This window comes from Toxotes jaculatrix, chromosome 2 (assembly GCF_017976425.1).
Source record: "Toxotes jaculatrix isolate fToxJac2 chromosome 2, fToxJac2.pri, whole genome shotgun sequence".
Taxonomy (NCBI): Eukaryota; Metazoa; Chordata; class Actinopteri; family Toxotidae; genus Toxotes; species Toxotes jaculatrix.
Genome location: NC_054395.1, coordinates 4,162,924 through 4,181,941, shown reverse-complemented (window position 1 = coordinate 4,181,941; position 19,018 = coordinate 4,162,924). Strand labels below are relative to the sequence as shown.

Here is a 19,018-nt window from a genome sequence, read left to right as displayed (position 1 = left end):
GCGTAGTTGGATAGAAAATGGGCAGAATATGGTCAGTGGTCAGTGTGTGTGTGTGTGTGTGTGTGCACCTGCAGCTGACCAAGTAATCATCTCACAAGTCACTGCTGTATAAGATCCCAGCTCATTCATCCAGACTCAGGCTCACCTGAGGTTACCTACGCCTGTTTACCACAACACCTGCCATGTCCAGCCTCGTCGTCTTCCAAGCTCAGCCTCGGCCTCGTCCACACCCAGCCTCGTCCTCGTCCTTGTCTGATGTTTCCAGTTTGTACTGCTGCTGTCTGCTCTCCTCTGCCTTCAGCCCCCCCTGCTATATCCATAAGCCATTGGTTCCATCTACAAGTCAAGTAACATTAAATTACTACTCCTGCTCTGCGTTTGAATTCGGGTCCAAAACTAAACACGTCCGACAACCACGGTGTTCTCAGTGAGGTGGATAACCAGAATAGTGTTTAACTTTGTGCTGCTGCAGCCATTTACTGAAAATTAATCCAGCAGTTTTTAATTCACGTTTGTTCTAAGATGTGAAAACTGACATTTGAAACAATATCACTGAGCATGTGCAAGAAAAAAAAAAAAAGTGATCTGATCTGGGCTGCGCAGTAACTGATGCTGCATTACAATGTGATCAGTTACCCAGTCCTGCATTACACATGAATGAAGTTACCTGTACTCTGTGGTTCTTTCAGTTTGCACAGGTATTCTGATTATATTGTCACTCTTCATTCGCTTGTCTCCCTCAGTGATTATTTATTTATTTATTAATTTATTTATTTATTTATTATCAGTACCACAAGTTCTAATTGGTCATTTCTGCTAACATCCTACATCTGTCCCTGCGTTTAGTATCTCATTACTTATTCTCTTTCAGCCTCTTGACCAGTTCCATTTATATAAATGCTCATGACAAATTTCTACATTTACTCAAGTTGACAGAACCACATTTGTTTCTCATAGTCAGCTCTTGGTCTGAGTGTGGTTTTTTTTGGCATTAACTGCTAAACACTGAGATGTCACTATGTAAATTTGAGCGGCTGATGTACGTGTGACAACACGCATGTGGTAACACAGCAGCTATAAGTCCATTTGCGGAGCCTTCAGGGGAGACGTGGCCTTATTTTTGACATCTTTTAATAACATGGCAGGCTGAGTACAGACCCAAGCACAGCTAAAATATGGTCTCTGGCAGTCCAGCTGTCCTTAAACACTGAGCACACACTGCTGGCTGTGGTACTGCTTCACAGCTCTACTATACAGCTGCTCCAAGATACAACTATACAAGCAAAAGTTTTCATTGATTTTCTGTTGGAAGCCACTCAGGTGTCAGAGTGTCAGCTGGATGTGGACTGTTTCTCCTTCTTGATCTTCCTCAGACAACACGTGATCACCCCAAGGTCTGTTGTTAGAGTTGGAGTTTCCAGGTCTTCCTGCTCCTTGCTGTAGGACTTCTCCTGTATGTCACCGCAGGAGTTTTGATCTCCTGCTCTGTTTGGAGAGTCCAGCTCAGCTCTCAGCCTCTGAATGAGCTTCCTGGTCCTCTGACAAGCCTTTCAGCATGAGACTTCATCTCACGCTTCATCTGAAGGCCGTTGTCTTTCTGTTCTTCAGTGTGCAGCTCAGTCTCAGCTTTTTTTTTTTTTTTTGCATTTCCTCCAGTTGTTGGTTCACGTGGATCCTCCGAGTTTGCTCCTCGAAGCACTTTCTTTGTGGAACACATTGTTCTCCTGCTTTCTCCTGCTCTGCACTCTGGGGAGCTTGTTGGTCAGATTCTGAGAGAGAGATTTTTTAGTGGTCTCTGACTTCAGGTCAGTAGTGGGCTCATTGTCAGGGGTGGAAGCACTGAACTGAATTTAGTCTTCTTACTGTAAAAAGGCCATTCTTTGTGTATTTTTATTTGAATCAGTAATTTTACTTTGACTTAAGCATATAAGTCCCATCTGTTACAGAGTAAGAACTAAAGTCCCATGAAAAAGCTGCAATGTGTTCAGCTGGAAAAAGAATGAAAAAGCCCACAGCGCTATCGTTATCTACCGTCGACCATTTTTATTTAATTATCTGAGGTTTGTCCACTTCCTGCTTCATTAAGACTGTACTGAGGGAGGTGGCTGTATATTTAGAACTAATGAGCAGAGTGTGCACAGGCTGCAAAGTGCTGTGAACTGTTCCACTGCTGTGTACGTTAACATATTAATGCATTTCAGTTTGTATCCTAAAGGTGTTCTTTAATTTAATTGGTCTCTTCCATATATATATATATAACGCTCCTTCCTCCCACTTAGAAAAATGAAAAATAAAAGGCAGCAATGCTTCCTCAGAGTATAACTGACCGACTTTTTAACTTTTAACTGCATTTTTTTCTCAAGTTTTTTTTTTATATTTGTACTTGAGTAAAAATGTGTTCTCAGTAACAGCACTGAGGTATTTAAAGAGCAGCTGGTGTAACAACACACACGGAACAGAATTACTGAGTTACACACCTCCTGTTCTTCTGTTTAAATCCAGCTTAGGTGGATTTCACAGCTCCACACCTGACATTCTCTAACAATAGGACTTTGCAATAGTGCAATAATTATGCAAATAATTATTATGCAGTAATAATGCAAATACTTTATGCCATGATGGTTTGAAGTTCTCCTACTGTAACAAACTAGTCGTTATAGTAGTTTATTTTATATTAGGGATAGGAATCAGGTAAAGATAACAGACTGATCTGTTCCTCCTTAACTTTATGATGCTGAAGGTCGGTTCGGACTCACAGGAGGAGGAAAAAAAAAAGGAGGTGCAGAGACAAGTCCTGCAGCCAGAGACTACTTCCTGAACCGGCATCGGCTAAGGCTCAGCCACGCCTCGGTGTTGAGTCTCAGGAGCAGCTGAGTCTGTCGTGCGCGGAACCATCTCCAAACAGCAGTCAGAGAAAAGTTCCGCGTAACGGCCTCCCCGTTACGCGTTGCCATTGCACTCACCCACGCCCCCGGTGAGCCGGAAAGCATGATGAGTCCAAAAACAAATAGGGCGCAGAGAGAGAGTGAGAGTGAGAGGGAGGGAGGGAGGGAGGGAGAGAGAGAGAGAGAGAGAGAGAGAGAGAGAGGAAGAGCTGTAATCCTCTGAGTAGCGGCGAGCGGCAGAGCGCGGCAGCCTCAGTGTGAAGGATGGGAGATGACGGACGGAGCATCCCTCGGTCTGAGCCGCAGAAGCCAGCAGGATGATGACAGCTCCTCTCGCCCTCTGCTGCCTTCTCTCCGCTCACACTCTCAGTCTGACAGCCGGTAAGTGGAGCTGACCCAGGCCGAAGAAAGGTCTGGGGAGTAACTACAGGTAGATTGAGTGTGGAGGTGACACACTGTAAAACCCTGACAGGACGCAGCCTGAGTTTTATCACTTCATGTTTTAACCTGACTCATTCTTACAAGCTGATTTATGCTTGAAACAGGCAGAAATGTTGTTACTGCTCTTGTTTTGGGAAACATAAAGTTTTTTAGACATAAAAATCTCAGATGAGATTTTTGGAATGTGGTTTATGTGTTGACTTGTGCTTTTTAGCTGAGATTATTGTCACCAGTACTGAGAGCAGCTCATTACTTATATTGGATTTTATTAATTAAATGGTGTGTGTGTGTGTGTGTGTGTGTGTGTGTGTGTGTGTGTGTGTGTGTGTGTGTGTGTGTGTGTGTGTGAATGAACCACACCAATACGTCCATACAAGTCATGAAACTTGAAAAACTATTTTTTAAAAAATGAAAAAAGATGAGATTAAATTCAAGGTTCACCTGCTACCCTTTTTGTTTCCACATCTTTCAAGCAAATCAAATGGTCTTAATCAGCAAATGGAGTTTTCTCATTGCTCATCATTTAACCCAAGTATGGAACTTAAGTCACATGACAAGAGTGATCATACATGAGAGATACTAAGGTCACGTGACAATCGCCCAGTAAACTATGTTCACTGGTAGAGACTGTGAGATGCAGAGGAAAGAAAGAAAAATCGAGTAAGTGGCCTTTGAATTTAAATTTGCTGTCAGATGTCTTCCAAAGCATCTTGTAAGTTGTTTTTTTTATGTGCAGTCCAAACAGCAGCTGGTTTCCACTCAAGATGAAAATCACCCTGCAGAGACAGAAACCGAGAAACCTGTTTGCTTTGAATAATCCATCACAGCGAGCACTGTGTAGTTTTATTGTTATTGCTGCGTGGTAACACAGAGGAGACTTTTCAAAACTGCATTATCACAAAATGTAAGTGTGACCTAGTAAAGGCAGGCGTTATCCACACTGTGACGGATTATGTAACTGAAGCAGGTTTTAAGTCTCTGCAAGTACATCTTCATATAGCAGTGAAATACAAGGCAGGATTACTAAGCACACAATTTGTGGTTTGAGAACACAATCTGCTCATAGAGGTCACATTCCTAAAGCTGTGTTGAAGGATGGTTTCGGTTATCACGATTTACGTCCAGTCACTACGGTCAGTGCCAACACAGGAAGTAGTGTGTCCTTCACACAGGAAGGTGGACAGACAGGGTGTGGAGGTTGAGACGGTGGATGAGAGTGCAGCATTTCTGACTCTAATGAAGGAGGACAATGGAGGACATTTTGTCACAGACTTGCGAACCTTCCCTGTTGCTTAACCGGGATCAGGATTTATAACTCTAACCCTAACCTAACACTAACCAGTCCAAACCAAAACCTAACCTAACACTAACCAATCCAAACCAAAGCCTAATCTATAGGTTAGGTCTTAGTTTCCTCACCCAAACCATGCTTAAAGGTATAGTGAGCGATTTTGAATCCAGATTTAGTGAGTATCTCCTCAGGGTCCGTTGTCTGTTCTGTGTGTGTGCTGAAAATAAATCGGTGTTCCTCCACAGCCCTGACCCTGTAAACGGAAAATAAAAGGTCACAAAACTCTGATCCAGCCAATCAGCAACAGCTGGGGCGCTCATACTCATACTCATGCACTGGACAAGGAAAAGAAGAAGAGGGGAGATGAGGCGAAATGAGAGACAGTAACTCAGTGACATGCTAATGCATTGAAGTCCTCAAAGAGGTGAAGGTTAGACAAGAGCAAAGAGACACCGGTGGAGAGACCTCAGAGAGTTTGCTGTCTCCGCCTCACAGGTGTGTGAAACATTAGTTTTACAGAGTCAGTGGGGTCAGTGTTGTTATGTCCCAGTTGCTAATATTTGCAAGCGCTAATCCCAACTGGTTAGTTAGTTAGCACGCAGGTACCTGTGTCACATTTGTGTGTCAGGTACCGTTAAATGACTTGCCCACAGACCAGTATGTTGTTGGTGTGATGTTAGCTACAGTAGTCCTCTCTGCATGTTAGCTTAGCAGCAGCAACTGTAGCTTCACTTTGCTGTCTCGTTGTTTGCTCTACATCATGGTATTTGTCAGGTAACGTTACCCTCTTTGTTAGCTACAGTCCTAAGGTGCTCTCTTCTGTCTCTGCAGTGTTTTTAAAAAAGCTGTCCAAACATCTAGTGTGTTTTGTATGTTGTGTTTGTGTACATGTTGTTTGTTTGATGATGTTTTATAATACAGTGTTTGTTTTGCTTCAGCTGTGAGAGACAGTATCCACTCCTACGCCGTATCAGATGCTCTGGATTCTACCATATTTTTCTTTTGGTCAGCTAGCCCAGTTGTTAGCGTCGTTGCCTTGGCAATGCGCGGCCATGAATTTGGGGGCTGGGGGGGTGGAGCTTCTGAGGGAAGGATTTGTTCAACTGTCTTTCTCCAGAATCATTTCAGTTTATTTGCCATAACCATGACCTTTCCCTGACCTTAACCATGCTCCGGTGTTGTAGGGAGTGAGGGCAGGGCCCTCCAGCTGCTTAACCAGGCCATTATGAAATTACTGGGAACCAGTGGCTGACAGTTTGTCTGCTTTGTTTCCAATAATAAAGTTTAGGGACATACAATAACATTGCTGTGTTGTGGCTCCAGAGCAGGAGAGATGTCATCTAAGTAAGTTACCTCTTATTTTTGGAGATGTTTTCTCTATGGGGATAAAAAGCCCATTGTCTGCCTCTGACTCATACTGCTGAAGGTAATCTGTCCTTTAAAATGATTAAATGCTTGTGCCTGTTCAAACCACAAAGTGCTTGGATGTTAATCCCGAAGCAGAAGTCACAGATTTTCTGTCCGTGATCTTGGAAGCCTTTGTCTAGATTTTAGATTATGAGTGAATCTCTGCTAGAAAGCAAGAGCCGAGGCAGCCGTGGAGCCCTGACACGGTCAGAGGTGCCAGGATTCGGGGGCAGGGGGAGGTGTGTGTGTGTGTTGGGGGGGGGGGGGTTAGATACAACCAGTTCAGCCTTTTTACAGCCGCTATGACAAACTGGAAAGCACCAGAAAAAAGATAGTCAGAAAGTGTAACGGTAACAATTAAATATAGTAGTAATGATTAAATATGAGAGTAAAGATTTAATGCAACTTTGGTGTTGTGGTTACATCATGAGCAGAGGGCGCTTGCTTTTAATTTTGCTTCATTGTAACTGAGGTTTTAACTGATTAATCAACATTAAGCCACATTATTTGCTCCAGTTGATTTTCAGTTAGGGATGTTTTGCCCCCCCTCCTTCCCTCTCTTAAATACATAATGACCCTAAATTGTAATTGTATAATCTTTTAAAATCTCCACGCTTTCTGAATAAAAAGGGTTTGGTGGTGTCTGCTGTCTGACTCCAGCCGAGTCAAAACCTTGCTTTGGTTGGTAAAATACACTGAAATCATTCATAAAGTATTTATTCTTTTCTTTCTTTCTTTCTTTTTTTTTTTTTAACCCTGTTGCCCTTCATTTTTTAAACTATACATTATATATTAAATATTCTGGTTGTTATTTCTTAACATTTTTCAGAGGCTCTGTTCGGTCAGAGCTGGACAGTCAGGTTGGACTGCAGAATTTTCTATTCAATTTTCTTTTTTTCTCTCTTCTGCTGTAGTAAAGACTTCCTGATGTTTGGGAGATGAAAGGATTTTCATATATGAGTTCTCTTTCAGGAGGGATTTTGGCCTGAAGTTTGGCAGCTTGTTAGCCAGATGACAGATGTGGTTGCCCTGAATATAGAACTGAGCTCTGTGATCAAAGACGGGCATTAACATGAGGTGAACCCTCCGTATTTCCCATTCAGAGCAGCTTTTGTTTTGCCTGATGTCCACCATTCCTAATGCACAGTGTAGCAGCACCAGTTGAACGCTTTTTATGAGTCTTTCAACAGCGCTGCGCTGAGTGGAGCCTTTTATCTGACAGCAGGGCCGACTCCCTGCCTTCTATACTGGGAGACATATACAAAGAGGAGTTGGATAAGCCAGATTTATCTCCTCCAGAAAAGACAACACAAGACATGGAATATCAAACACTTAACAGTACACAGGCCTCTGTAAAGGCTAAGCTGTTGAATTGTCCTTTCTATGTTTGTCACATAAAGTAGGGCAAAAGCAGCCAGAGTCCACAGCCAAACCTAAGCTGAGCCGCGACAGTGATATCACCCTTCAGTATCTCATTTCACTAACCTTAATCTCATTCCAAAATATGCTGTCCCTCAGTTAAATGATTGCTTTCTGTTGTTTAAAGGGGGACATCATGAATCAGTTATGATGTGTGAGTGCTGTGTTTTTTTTTTTTTATGGTTTCAGTGTTATTCTGATATGTGTTAATCTCTCTGCCACATTGTTTGTACGTGTGCGGAGAGACCAGAGCTTGGCAAATGGAGCCAGCTCTTTAGATGAAAAAGCTGGAGGGAGGATTACGAGGAAAAACATGGGGAAATAATCTGTAGGCAGGCTGACGTCATGCGTCGCGAGCCGGCGTTTGCGGAGGTGAGGCCTGACTGCGATGACAGAGGGCATCAGAGTGCCTCTCGGCTCCGCCAGGCCGCCGCTCTGCAAGGTGCCTTTGGTCCTGGTCCATGTGTCAGAGGGCAGCCAATTCAGCTCCTGGATACTGGTCCACTCCACAGTGAATACATGCAGTTCTGTAAAGAAGAGTACCCCGCAGCAGGCTGGGGTTTGTTTCAGTCCCCGACACGTCGAAGCACATGTGGGATTCAGCTTTTTCATATGAAGTGTAGTAACATGTACAAAGCACACAGATTGTGTATGAATTCTGTGTGAAAAAAACACTTTTACCTATATATGAAATTCATGTTTTCACATGTGACATGTGACCTATACTTATGTATGAATTAATAACATTGAAGTGAAATCAAATACATGAGGTCACTTCATTTTTAAATGAAGTATCTGAAAAAAGGATTTTTCACATGATGCCTCATGTGATTAAAATATATATACAGTATATAAAGTGAACTGATCATATAAAATCTCACATGTGAGGTTTTGCATTTGAGCGGGGTGGTGGGTGTAAGGGGCGTGGGCGTGGGGTGGGCATAAGGGTGTGTGGGTGGAGTGGGGTCGGTGTCAAACACTGATGCAGTTGAAGCAATTTGCATTAACCTATTTAATCTCACTGGTACCAGCGCAGCAACATCTACATCTCAGCCTGATGTAAATACCATTGCTGCTGGGGATTAGTACATCTAAGCAGTGAGCTGTGTGAGCTGCCTGTGTGTCTATCAGACTGGTAGGGGGTGGTGGAGGGGTCGGGGTCAGTTCACCGTTGAGCACACACTCGTGGGGCGGCCGGCCTTAATGGATGGAATGATTACCACGCTTTGCATGTTTGAACAGCACCAACTGATGCTGAGCCGCTAATCTAACAGACAGGAGCCATAAAGTGTCATAAAGAAGCTGCTGTACGTTTTTGCTCAAGTTAATCCCACCCTCTCCGAGGGATAGAGTCCAGATTAAATATTCAAGTGTCAGAGGGGAGGGATCTGGAGCGCTCCAAGGAAAAAGTCCAGAGCAAATACAGCTGCTTTGAACGCTGCAAACATTATTATTATTATTATTATTATTATTTTTGTAGAAAGTTTTGATTGTTATCGATCGCTGATCGTTTCATTATGGTTTCACCACAAGATAAATCGTCTTATTGCTGCTCTTTCTGAAGCTATATGATGTTTTCACTGAATTAAATATTCAAACCCATGACTCCGAGCTCCGTGGCTGCACTGCTGCATCAAATTGAAATATTTTAGATGTCTTCAGTGTCTTTTTAATCCACATTTCCCCAAAAATCAGCCTGGCAGATATGGAATCTTTGGAACCTTTTGTGATAGTAATTAGGATTGAAAATAAAGGTGGGTTTCCAGTGTGTTTGAACTAAGTTTGTCTGGAGAGTGTGACTTTGGAAAGACTAATCCATTACCTTAAACTCTTGGTCCATGTCCCCGGTGCAGCCTGCTCACGCTGCAGCAGGTCTGTCTCTGTCTCTGTCCCTGCCTCTCTCTCTCTCTCTCTCTGCTCTGCACCTTTAGCTTTTCTCTGTCCTTCTGACTTCCTCACTTTCCACAGTTTTATGTGTGTTTTGCTTTGCCCTTGCTTTGAGGTACAGTATGTGTCTGCGTTCCATATTCAACACTGCTTTCCCTCTGCTACAGGTCCCAGAATTTCAGCTGCTCATTTTCCACAGTGGCTGTACAACGCAGCACAGTCATCTTCTATTTTATTACTAAGAGATACCATTTAGGTTTGACTAACACCTACAGCAAATAAAACCCTTCCAGTATCAGCAGGTGGACACAATAGCATAAACACCTGCACATTAAAATTGATGCAACCACCTTTTAACTTGGGGGTTTTCCACGACCTGAGCTGTAAGAACCTTGTGAGCCTTTAGTTCTTCTGGTGTATTTTACATATTGGGACATTTTGGATACACAATACAAGGCAACACAATGCAGGGCAACAGTTGGACTGTCTACACAGTGTCATAAGTAGCTGTGGGTCAGACAACAGCAGGAGTGCTGTTAACGTTGATTTTCCTGTACCGTCAGTACCTCCACTGTCAGTGGCTCAGAACAGCCTCCACTGTGTCAGACACTTTCCTGATGTGTTTGCATGAATCTTTATTTGACCTGCATGGTGTAAAGTGTAAATGTAACGGTGACCTCCATCAAAAGGTATTGATGAAGTAAGAGCTCCATGTTTCTTAAATGAGAGTGCAGAGATATTGACTGTGCAGCTGCTGAGTTCAGTCCATCATGTCCAGCAATGCTTTCACTGCTGTGGGGAAAGCAGAACAACACACACACACACACACACACAGTCTCTAAACGTGTCTCCCTGTCTTTGTCTCTTGGACAGGCTACCTGACCGTTTCCATTGAGCCTCTTCCTCCTGTGGTCATCGGAGACACGGTCACACTCAAGTGCAACTTCCAAACAGACGGCAACCTCCGAGAGATCGTGTGGTTTCGGGTGAGCACACAGGTGAACTTTGTGTGATAACAGCTACCTGCCAACTGTGTGTGTGTGTGTGTGTGTGTGTGTGTGTGTGTCTGTGACTGATGAAACCTCAGTGTGTCTGTTTGAAAACATCTGTCTTTACTTGTACTGAACCATGGTCATTGGTTAGAACTGAGAAAAATGTATTTGTACTGAGTGTACGTCCCTTGGCGCTGACTTATTTGGTGGTTGTGGACACAAACAAGCAGATGAGAAAGTGCTTAGGCACAGCAGTGCTATCAGCTGATTGCTAATGTCAGCACACTAACATGCTCCTAATCACAGTGGGAACGAACATTTTCACTATCAATTAACCAGTCATTTTCCTGATTAACTGATTAATCATTTGATCTATAAAATGTCAGAAATAGTGAAAAATATGGATCGTCTTTTCTCACTGTCCTTGGTGATGTCATCAAATGACTTGTGTTGTCCACCTGAAAGTCCAAGACCCAAAAACATTACTATTAGTAATATTATCAATTACTTTAAAAATAGTTGCTGATTCATTTTCTGGACTGATTGATTAATTGACTAACCGTTGCAGTGATATTTAGCCTGTTCACCACTTAATGACATTTTGATCATGTATGGAGCTCAGGAGGTGTCACAAAGAAAACAAATAAAGCCTATAATTAATAATCAATAATAAATGGAGTCTGAATTTTGAGTATGAAGAAGACGTTTCTGAAGCCTCCAGAACCCTGAAGCTGAGCTGTGATGAACTGGATGAATGGATGGATCTGTAGTCTCATCAGAGTTTTACAGATTCAAGCTTCAACATGAGACTGTGGGACGAAAATGATGAAATGACAGATGTAGTCTCTTTATGCTACTCACGCCACTCCTTGTGGACGGGAGTGGTGGTTTAAGTCACCCGCTGTGGATTCATTCACAGGATTTAGCCCCCATGAAGTTCCCTTAAGAGGTACAGTGGTCTCTGGGCTTTCTTTACCAGGGTGGAGGTGTGTGTCATGACCTTGACAGGTCATCAACTGTTCGCCTGCTCCACCTCAGCTCCACTGATGTCGACAGGAGTGTGTGTGTCTTTGCCTTTGTTATCATTGAGCAGTAGGTTGTTCTCTGTGAACCACTGTTCTTGAAAACTTCACAGTAGAGTTCCCTCTGCGTGTAGGAATGACACAAGCGTGGCTAATTAAGCTGTATTCACACTGTCATGTGATGTAAACGTACTCTCACTCTGTCAGGTGACTGAAGGAGGCAGTGCCAAGCAGAAGATTTTCACCTATGATGCCATGTACAACACCAGCTACTCCCACATGGAGGACAACCGCAGGCGGGAAGACCTGGTCTATCAGTCCACTGTACGGTAAATAACCCATCCATCCATCAGCTATAATGCTAATCTTTAAGGGTCTGGAGCCTTGAAGCTGGAGCCCATCCCAGCTGACACTGGGTAAGAGGAAGGGGTCCCAGTGGGATCTTTCCACTCTAGTCTTAAAAAAAACTGAACTCTTAAAAATCTGTAATCTCTGTGTACATGAACAGTCTCCCTGAGGTCCAGATGGAGGATGACGGCCTGTACGAGTGCCACGTGGGGATCTATGACAGGGGCGCCAGAGACAAAGTGATTCTAGCGTTGGGCAGCATCGTCCTCACTGTCATAGGTGTGTACTGGTTTCTGATCTGGTCTCATGATGGGAAATAATGGAAGATGATTTCATTTCAAAAATTCATTGATTGATCCTTTTCATTTTCATATTTTTATGCCTCCACGTTGATGACAGCTGTGGCTGGAGACATAATGTGTTTTGGGTTGTCCGTCTGTCTGTCCCTGTCTCGCGATACCTCAGGAAAAACGTAGCAGTCGATAATCATGACTAAACCACACTTTTTCAGTTTAAGCGCTTCTGACAGAATAAAGAAAAACACCTCAGCCACCTATAGGTAGGGCCAAAATCCTGTGTTCACAGAATTTATCTGGTAACCTACATTATAACTGAAGAAGCTGCACAGAAGTGCAGGGGCAGTAAAATAGTTCCAGCTGGTTGTTCCCCCATATTTCTGTTTTGTCAGAGATGAACTGTGTTAGCTTTAGAGGGGATGATAGGTGTGGTTTTGAGCCTGGACTGAGGCTAGTTGTTTCCCTCTGCTTCCAGTCTTTATGCTAAGCTATGCTAACCTCACCCTGACTCCAACTCTGTGCTTTTCTAACACATGAGATTGAGATGCAGCTCAAAATTCAGCATGTTTCCAAAATGTATTCCTTCAGCAGTCTCTACTGATGCATCACTTAGCCCTGATTTCTTTTCTTTTCCACACAAATACCTCATAACTTATATTGTTTATTTACTTTCCTTCAGTGAATCAAAAGCCTATGTCTTCTTTGTATTGTCCCTGCAGTACCTCCCAAGTCCATCTCTGTGGTGGCAGCCAACAGTCCGGCTCCTTTCAGCCGCTACGAGGCCCAGAACTTCACTCTGGTTTGCATTGTTACAGGAGCAAAGCCAGCTCCCATGGTGAGATTCAGCCTTTTTACTCTTTGTCTCTCTTGAAGGACTTGGCGTCCATAATCTAATTTGCATCGCTGCTTTGTGTGTGAGGAAGGAAAACTTCATAATCCATCCATCTACCCATTTATGACCATGGGGAAAAAAAAAAACAACAACTCTAAAATCTTTTGGAAATCGTGATGCTTGTGTGTTCAGTGCAGGATGGGAGAGTGGGAGCTCTGCTGGATTTAAAGTGTTAAGTGGTCACAGACAAAAAGAAATCAAAAGCAGTGCCCTCGTTTCATGCTCGCTGCTGTGGATTGCAAGTTTAAAATGAAAAAAAAGCTATTTACAGCTTTGGTCTGTGCCCTCTGTGACCTCTTTGGAAAATGTATTGGGAATTAATATCAGGGGATTACAGGACAGCTGCATATGTGATAAAATAAAAGTCCACTGAAGAGCGGGTTCACATGTCCTCAGCACCATCACATGGAATCATAATCATGACAGAACCACACTTGATTTCATTTTTCTGTTTTCCATTGTTACTGTGTTTATTTACTGAACTGGACTTGCTGTCTTTCTTTAACCAAGGTCACCTCTGCCCACCACTGGGCTGTGGGGGTACGTAATGATGGCAGGCGCCAGTCTCTCTGGTCACATGACCATATGTTCCAGCAATAAACAGGATTAACAGCAACAACCAGCTGTAAACTACCCACTGACACACAGATAGCAGTGTGTACAGAGAGAGAGAACTGCATTAATGACCCAGCAGCACTGCTGGAGCCTGAACAGTAAGGAACTTAAATACCTGCTCTGTAATGATGACCCACTGCTGCTGCTGCTGCTGCAGTCACCCACACAACCAGGACCACAGCAGCACCTGGACCTCCTGGAGCAGAACTCTCAGAACTGGACCCTGATAGTCAGCTTTAACAAATCTACAGAGGTCCATAGAGGCCCTGCATGCAGGATTCTGTAGGTCCACATTAAACATCCAAAGAGAAACACCAGCCAGTTCATGTCGGGCAGAGTTAGTCTGTTACCCACTGATTATTAATATTAAACAAATGACACTTACATTTTGGTTATAGCTCAAACGGAGCCCCCAAAGACACACTGAGATTTCAGGCACCTAGAACCAAACCCCTAAAAGAGCCCCTTCTGTCAGCTGGTCCTGAGACTAACACATCAAACAGCACCAATACTGGTCCACTTCAGACCAGCACAGCAAACCAAATTAATTAAATGTCTGATGTCTGATGAGCTGGAACACTGGATGAATCAAACCAAAACTAAAACCGAACAGATCCGAACCTAATACAGTTAGAGAGAGTCAGAGACCACAGTCTGACCACAGAGAATGGACTACACAGGAAGTCCTGGAGAGCAACAGAGGAGAGAGTCTGTGGTCACTACAGTACAGGTGAGGCAGAGACAGAGGTGAGGCAGGGACAGAGGTGAGGCAGAGACAGATGAATTTCCTCTTCAAATGTGACAAATATGATAAAATCAGAGGGGAACTCACCGTAAACTTAGCTGCACAACAGGTGGCTGAAAAACAACATCAGTGAATCAGTGAAGTCAAAGCATACCAGTCTCTGTGGGGACGACGACATTAAACCCTTTGTTCTGTGATCAAGATCCACATTATTGTTAAACTGATGAGTCAGTCAGTGGTTAGTGCAGTGGGTTAACTTTCACTCTGTCTCTCAGGTGTACTTCAAGCGGGATGGTGAGCTTATTGATGTCGTGCCAACTCCCCAGTCCTCTTCCTCCTTAGTGGGAGACCAAAACAAGGCCCCAGTTCAAGACAAGAGTCACGGTAGGAACCAGGCGGGACTCTGGAACTCCCAGGTTCTGAGCAGTCGAGACCTTGATGACACCAAACTCCACAAGTCCCTGTCCCTGCTGGAAGAAGAGGGGAAGCTGGCTCGGCTGGGTCAAGACAGCCCCAATGGCCCCGAACACGGCCAAGAGCAGAGGTCCGAGTCTGACCCCAAACCGACCACTGAGGTGATCCCTGAGACGGTGGTGAGCCGGGAGTTTCCCCGCTGGGTCCAGAGCAGTGATCCGCTCTACTACTTCCAGAACCGGCAGCTGCCAGTGGGTGATGGCACCATGGAGGTGAGAGCCATGCTGACCTGGAGCCTCAACCCCCAGCTGGACAACGAAGCCCTGTTCAGCTGTGAGGTCCACCACCCGGCTCTGTCCATGCCCATGCAGGCTGAAGTCACACTGGGTGAGTCGGGCACAGAGGATCCCCTCTGAACCCTGTCTCTCAGGTCACCTGGTCATGAGGTGACTGCAGAAGAGAACCAATCAATTCACTGATACGGCTTCAGATTTGTTCGTATGTAAAAGTGGTGTATGAGTGCAGACCTGGGACGTAGCGTAGTGTAGCTTCACATGGTGAGCCTTGGGGGCCTGCCAGGTCTGTTCATGTACAAATACGACACAGTACGAATGACTCTCGAGGGCTCTGCTATGCAGGGCGAGGGTCATGTGACAGATGCAAACAACTAAACGTGTCAGTAGACTATTTGGTGACCTTGCTAGCTTGTCCACTAGCTTGCGCTGAAAGATGCAAATCAGCAAAGAAGTGCGTAACAGTAAAACTTGGAGCAACACATGACATGATGACCCTTCATGAATATTCATGTTAACATAACCTTCTGTTAATCAGATTCTAAAACAGCATTTAATAATCTCCAGCCTCCAACTGTCCAACCACAGAGGGACACTCTGAGCGGAGATGGTGGGGTTTTCTGTTGGTCAGGGGCAAGCCTCTGGATTCATTCATTCACAGTGAACACATGAGGGCAACAAACAGTAAATGGGTCACGATGAGCTTTCAGTATATTTCAGCCGGTTTATACCATGGTTACGTGAAAAGGCTGTGGACGGGAAGCTATATTCAGGTAACACGTGCTGTTACGACTGTATGTTGTCTTACTGCACAGCACCAGTCCAACATGGCGTTTTTTTTTTTTCCCACCAGCTGCTCCCAGAGGACCCAAGCTGTCCATGAGCCCCACTAAGGCCAAGGTGGGAGACACGGTGCGGATTGCTGTCCAGGGCTTCCAGCTGGGACCTTCTGCAGTGAGTTTCCTACACGGTTGCTCTTTGAACAGGGAGACATCCACGTATCAAAGATGTGGACAGAATAACCATTTTTCAGAGTCTACCACACGTTATTGGATTGAGTTCCTTCCTCCCGGGGCAGCAATTGGTTTCAGTGCTTTCTCTGAAAATCAGCTTGCAGAGGCTTGAATTACATTTTGTCATGTGTCCTACGTGACAATGAAGCTGTAGAAAAGCAGGGACAATGTTAAAACACACTCCAGACTGGCTCCTTCCAGGAAACTGTTTGACTTTCAGTTAGTGGGATTCTTCTGTATGGGAGCCTTACCTAAAGTCACAGAATGAGAATGTGTCTTGAGTGTGGTGTTTTCACATTCAGCGCTTGAGCAGACATGATTTCACACACACACTTTGCACAGAATGTAAACAGCCGTGTTATTTTTGCTTCTGAGGAGAACAGCGTGGTGCGGCAGCCTGCAGCTCAGCTCCTGAAGGAGGAGGAGGAGGGAGTTTGCCCAAGGACACTTGATATGGATTAACATTGTTGTGATAATTACAATGCTCTGTGACACATCTAGATGCAGAGGATTTCCCTCTGTAACAAACACATCTGTTTCCAGAGCGCTGGTATATCCCTGACATGACACAGATGGTGATGATGAGCTCTCATCTTCACTGCTCCGTCTGTTCCAGGGTTTTCCTGGAAAACAAGAACATGACGCAGGTTTTTCAGTTTGTTCCAACGCTCCAATAACATGGCCACAGATTTTCAGCAATGTGCAGTTATCACCTCTGCACATGATAACAATGTGCTGTATATTTTTGTATCGTCTCGGGGTGGATGCACACACCTCTGCCTCAGACGTGGCCTTTCAAGAGTTCAGTTCAGTTGAAGGGATCCAGGTGATAGTTGTCTTTGTTGTTATCAGCAGCTGCAAAGTTACACACTAACTTCTGTTTAAAAAAGATCTCAGATTAAGATGTTAGTCCCCCAGAGCCCCACATGCAGGCTGAGGGCCCTCAGGCAGGGGCCAGAAATGACTGAGGCTTTGCCTTCAGGGCCGCGAGGCTTTGAAAAAAGCAGCCTGAGGAAATCAGCTGAACCGAGTCATTGTCATCTTTAATATCACCTCTCAAAACGTTCAGAAATAAAAACATCTTTCTTCTGTTTTCAGATATCAGTGTCCTCACTATGTGACCTGACCCCTGCAGCTTTCTGCTCACACACCTGTGTGTGTGTGTGTGTGTGTCCACAGAGTGAGGTCTTCCCTGAGCCCATGTACACTTGGACCATGGTGGGCGGGCGCCTGCTGGACGGCAGAGAGGAGCACAACGGCAGGGAGCTCATTCTCGAGAGAGTTCCCGCTGAGCTCAACGGCTCCATGTTCCGCTGCACGGCCCAGAATCCACTGGGCTCCACGGATACACACACCCGCCTCATTTTGTTTGGTGAGTCTGTTTGTTGGAGAGGATTCGACCTCATGGTTCATTCATTTGTTCACTGCTCACAGTAATTTTTTTCTTGCGTGTGTGTTTTCACAGAAAATCCGAGACTGAAGAAACACTTAATTGGTAGGTCATCCATCCTGTGACGTCATCCGTTCAGGCTCCTTTTAACCGTCAGTGTAACTGCTGAAACTCAAGAGGCAGAGCTGGAAAAGTACAGAGTACTTCACTGAAGTCAGAGTCATTGGTACAAAACTGTGTCCACTGCAACTTTCAGAGAGAAACATCCAATCGGAGAGCTCCAAACTCTGTCGCCATGCAGCTCATGGTGGAGGTTGAGCTTTGTAGAACTCACACTGTGGATTCTGCCTGGAGTCTTAGACCACAGCAGTGTGGCTGAGGAGGATCATGGGTACTGTAGCTGGTACTCTGTATCTGTGTTTGTGATCACAGGATCCAGCAGCTCCAGCACTTTGCTGCTCTACAGTCAGTCAGTCAGGGTCAGTCAGTCAGGCTCAGTCAGTCAGAGTCAGTCAGTCAGCAGGCGTTTCACATGACGCAGCAGTTATTAGGCAAACAGAGTCAGTTCTTGTGGCAGTGTCTCAGATGGGATGGGGATTAAAGGACAGCCTTTTTCTGACTAAAACCATGGTGACTGAATGGGTCGTCAGTCACTGAAAGCTTTTACAGATTTGAGGGTCACTGTATAAACAGTGTCAAACCCTGACAAGGAAGCAGCAGCAGAGACCAGACGTTTCCCACCAGACAGGATTTTAGGAGCAGGCACGATTTCTGACCATAACACCAAACACCACAGAGGCCAATGAAAGTCAAAGTGGCCATCCTAGATTCAAACTTTGATTGACTGTATTTGAACCAAATGTTACTCAATCAGGAGGAAATAGTGCATTAGCTGGGACTAGTTTCAGCAGCGGATTAATCCGCCAGTGTTTGGGGTGGCAGGACAGTGTGTGTGTGTGTGTGTGTGTGTGTGTGTGTGTGTGTGTGTGTTCACACACTGCAGCTTTCTCTGCGGTTGAGAGGAGTCAAATACATGAGACATCTCAGGCTGTGGTACACAGTACGTGCTAGAGACGCTCAGTGTTGGTCTGACTCTTGCACATGTGATTTGCTTCCAGTAGAAATTCAGAACGCAGTCGTATCCTTTAATGTTAAGTCATGTTTGGTGTGTAATCATGTGTACCTACAGCCGAGCTCTGTAACACCTTCTGTATCTCGTTTGTGTGCAGCTATCGACGCCTCGGCCGGTCGACGCTCCCTCACCTTAAGCTCCATGCTGCTGCTGCTGAGCTTCTCCTGCGAGCTGACGTGACCCGAGGCTCTGCTGTGACCCCCCCTATTCCCCCACCCGCCACTGCCCTCCTCACACGCCCACATCTACCTGAGGCACCTGCTCTTTAATGACCCCCCCCCCCCCCCAAGTATCTAAACCTCCACCCAGCTGTTAGCAGCAACACTCAGCGCTGCTGCTGGAACGTTAAAAGACTTCAACCCTGGGAGAGAGGACAGATACTGACTCAGCATCTGACACACAACAACAAACGCAACACACAACAGACATCCAGCTGCTGTACGCCATGTCATCACACTGTGAGCAGCTGTGATGACACTGATCATGAGTCTGTACCAGGCTCTAACTGTTTCATGCTGAGGGAGATCCTGGATGTA

At 44.9% G+C, this 19,018-nt stretch overlaps 1 protein-coding gene across 1 annotated transcript; it reads left to right on the top strand.

Annotated features, from left to right (window-relative positions):
- The first annotated feature begins 3,205 nt into the window (after window positions 1–3,205).
- On the top strand, window positions 3,206–18,662 carry LOC121198469 (immunoglobulin superfamily member 21-like). Its single transcript, XM_041062651.1, has 10 exons — window positions 3,206–3,266; window positions 10,204–10,316; window positions 11,552–11,673; window positions 11,853–11,971; window positions 12,708–12,823; window positions 14,516–15,041; window positions 15,801–15,901; window positions 17,140–17,332; window positions 17,426–17,455; window positions 18,580–18,662. The coding sequence occupies exons 1-10, from the start codon at window positions 3,206–3,208 to the stop codon at window positions 18,660–18,662; spliced, it is 1,464 nt and encodes a 487-aa protein (XP_040918585.1).
- The last annotated feature ends 356 nt before the right edge of the window (window positions 18,663–19,018 follow it).

Coding starts and splice junctions, on each gene's coding strand:
- LOC121198469 (XM_041062651.1), top strand. CDS start 3,206: ATGACAGCTCCTCTCGCCCTCTGCTGCCTTCTCTCCGCTCACACTCTC. Junction 15,902..17,139: donor TCCAGCTGGGACCTTCTGCA/GTGAGTTTCCTA, acceptor GTGTGTCCACAG/AGTGAGGTCTTCCCTGAGCC. Junction 17,456..18,579: donor ACTGAAGAAACACTTAATTG/GTAGGTCATCCA, acceptor GTTTGTGTGCAG/CTATCGACGCCTCGGCCGGT.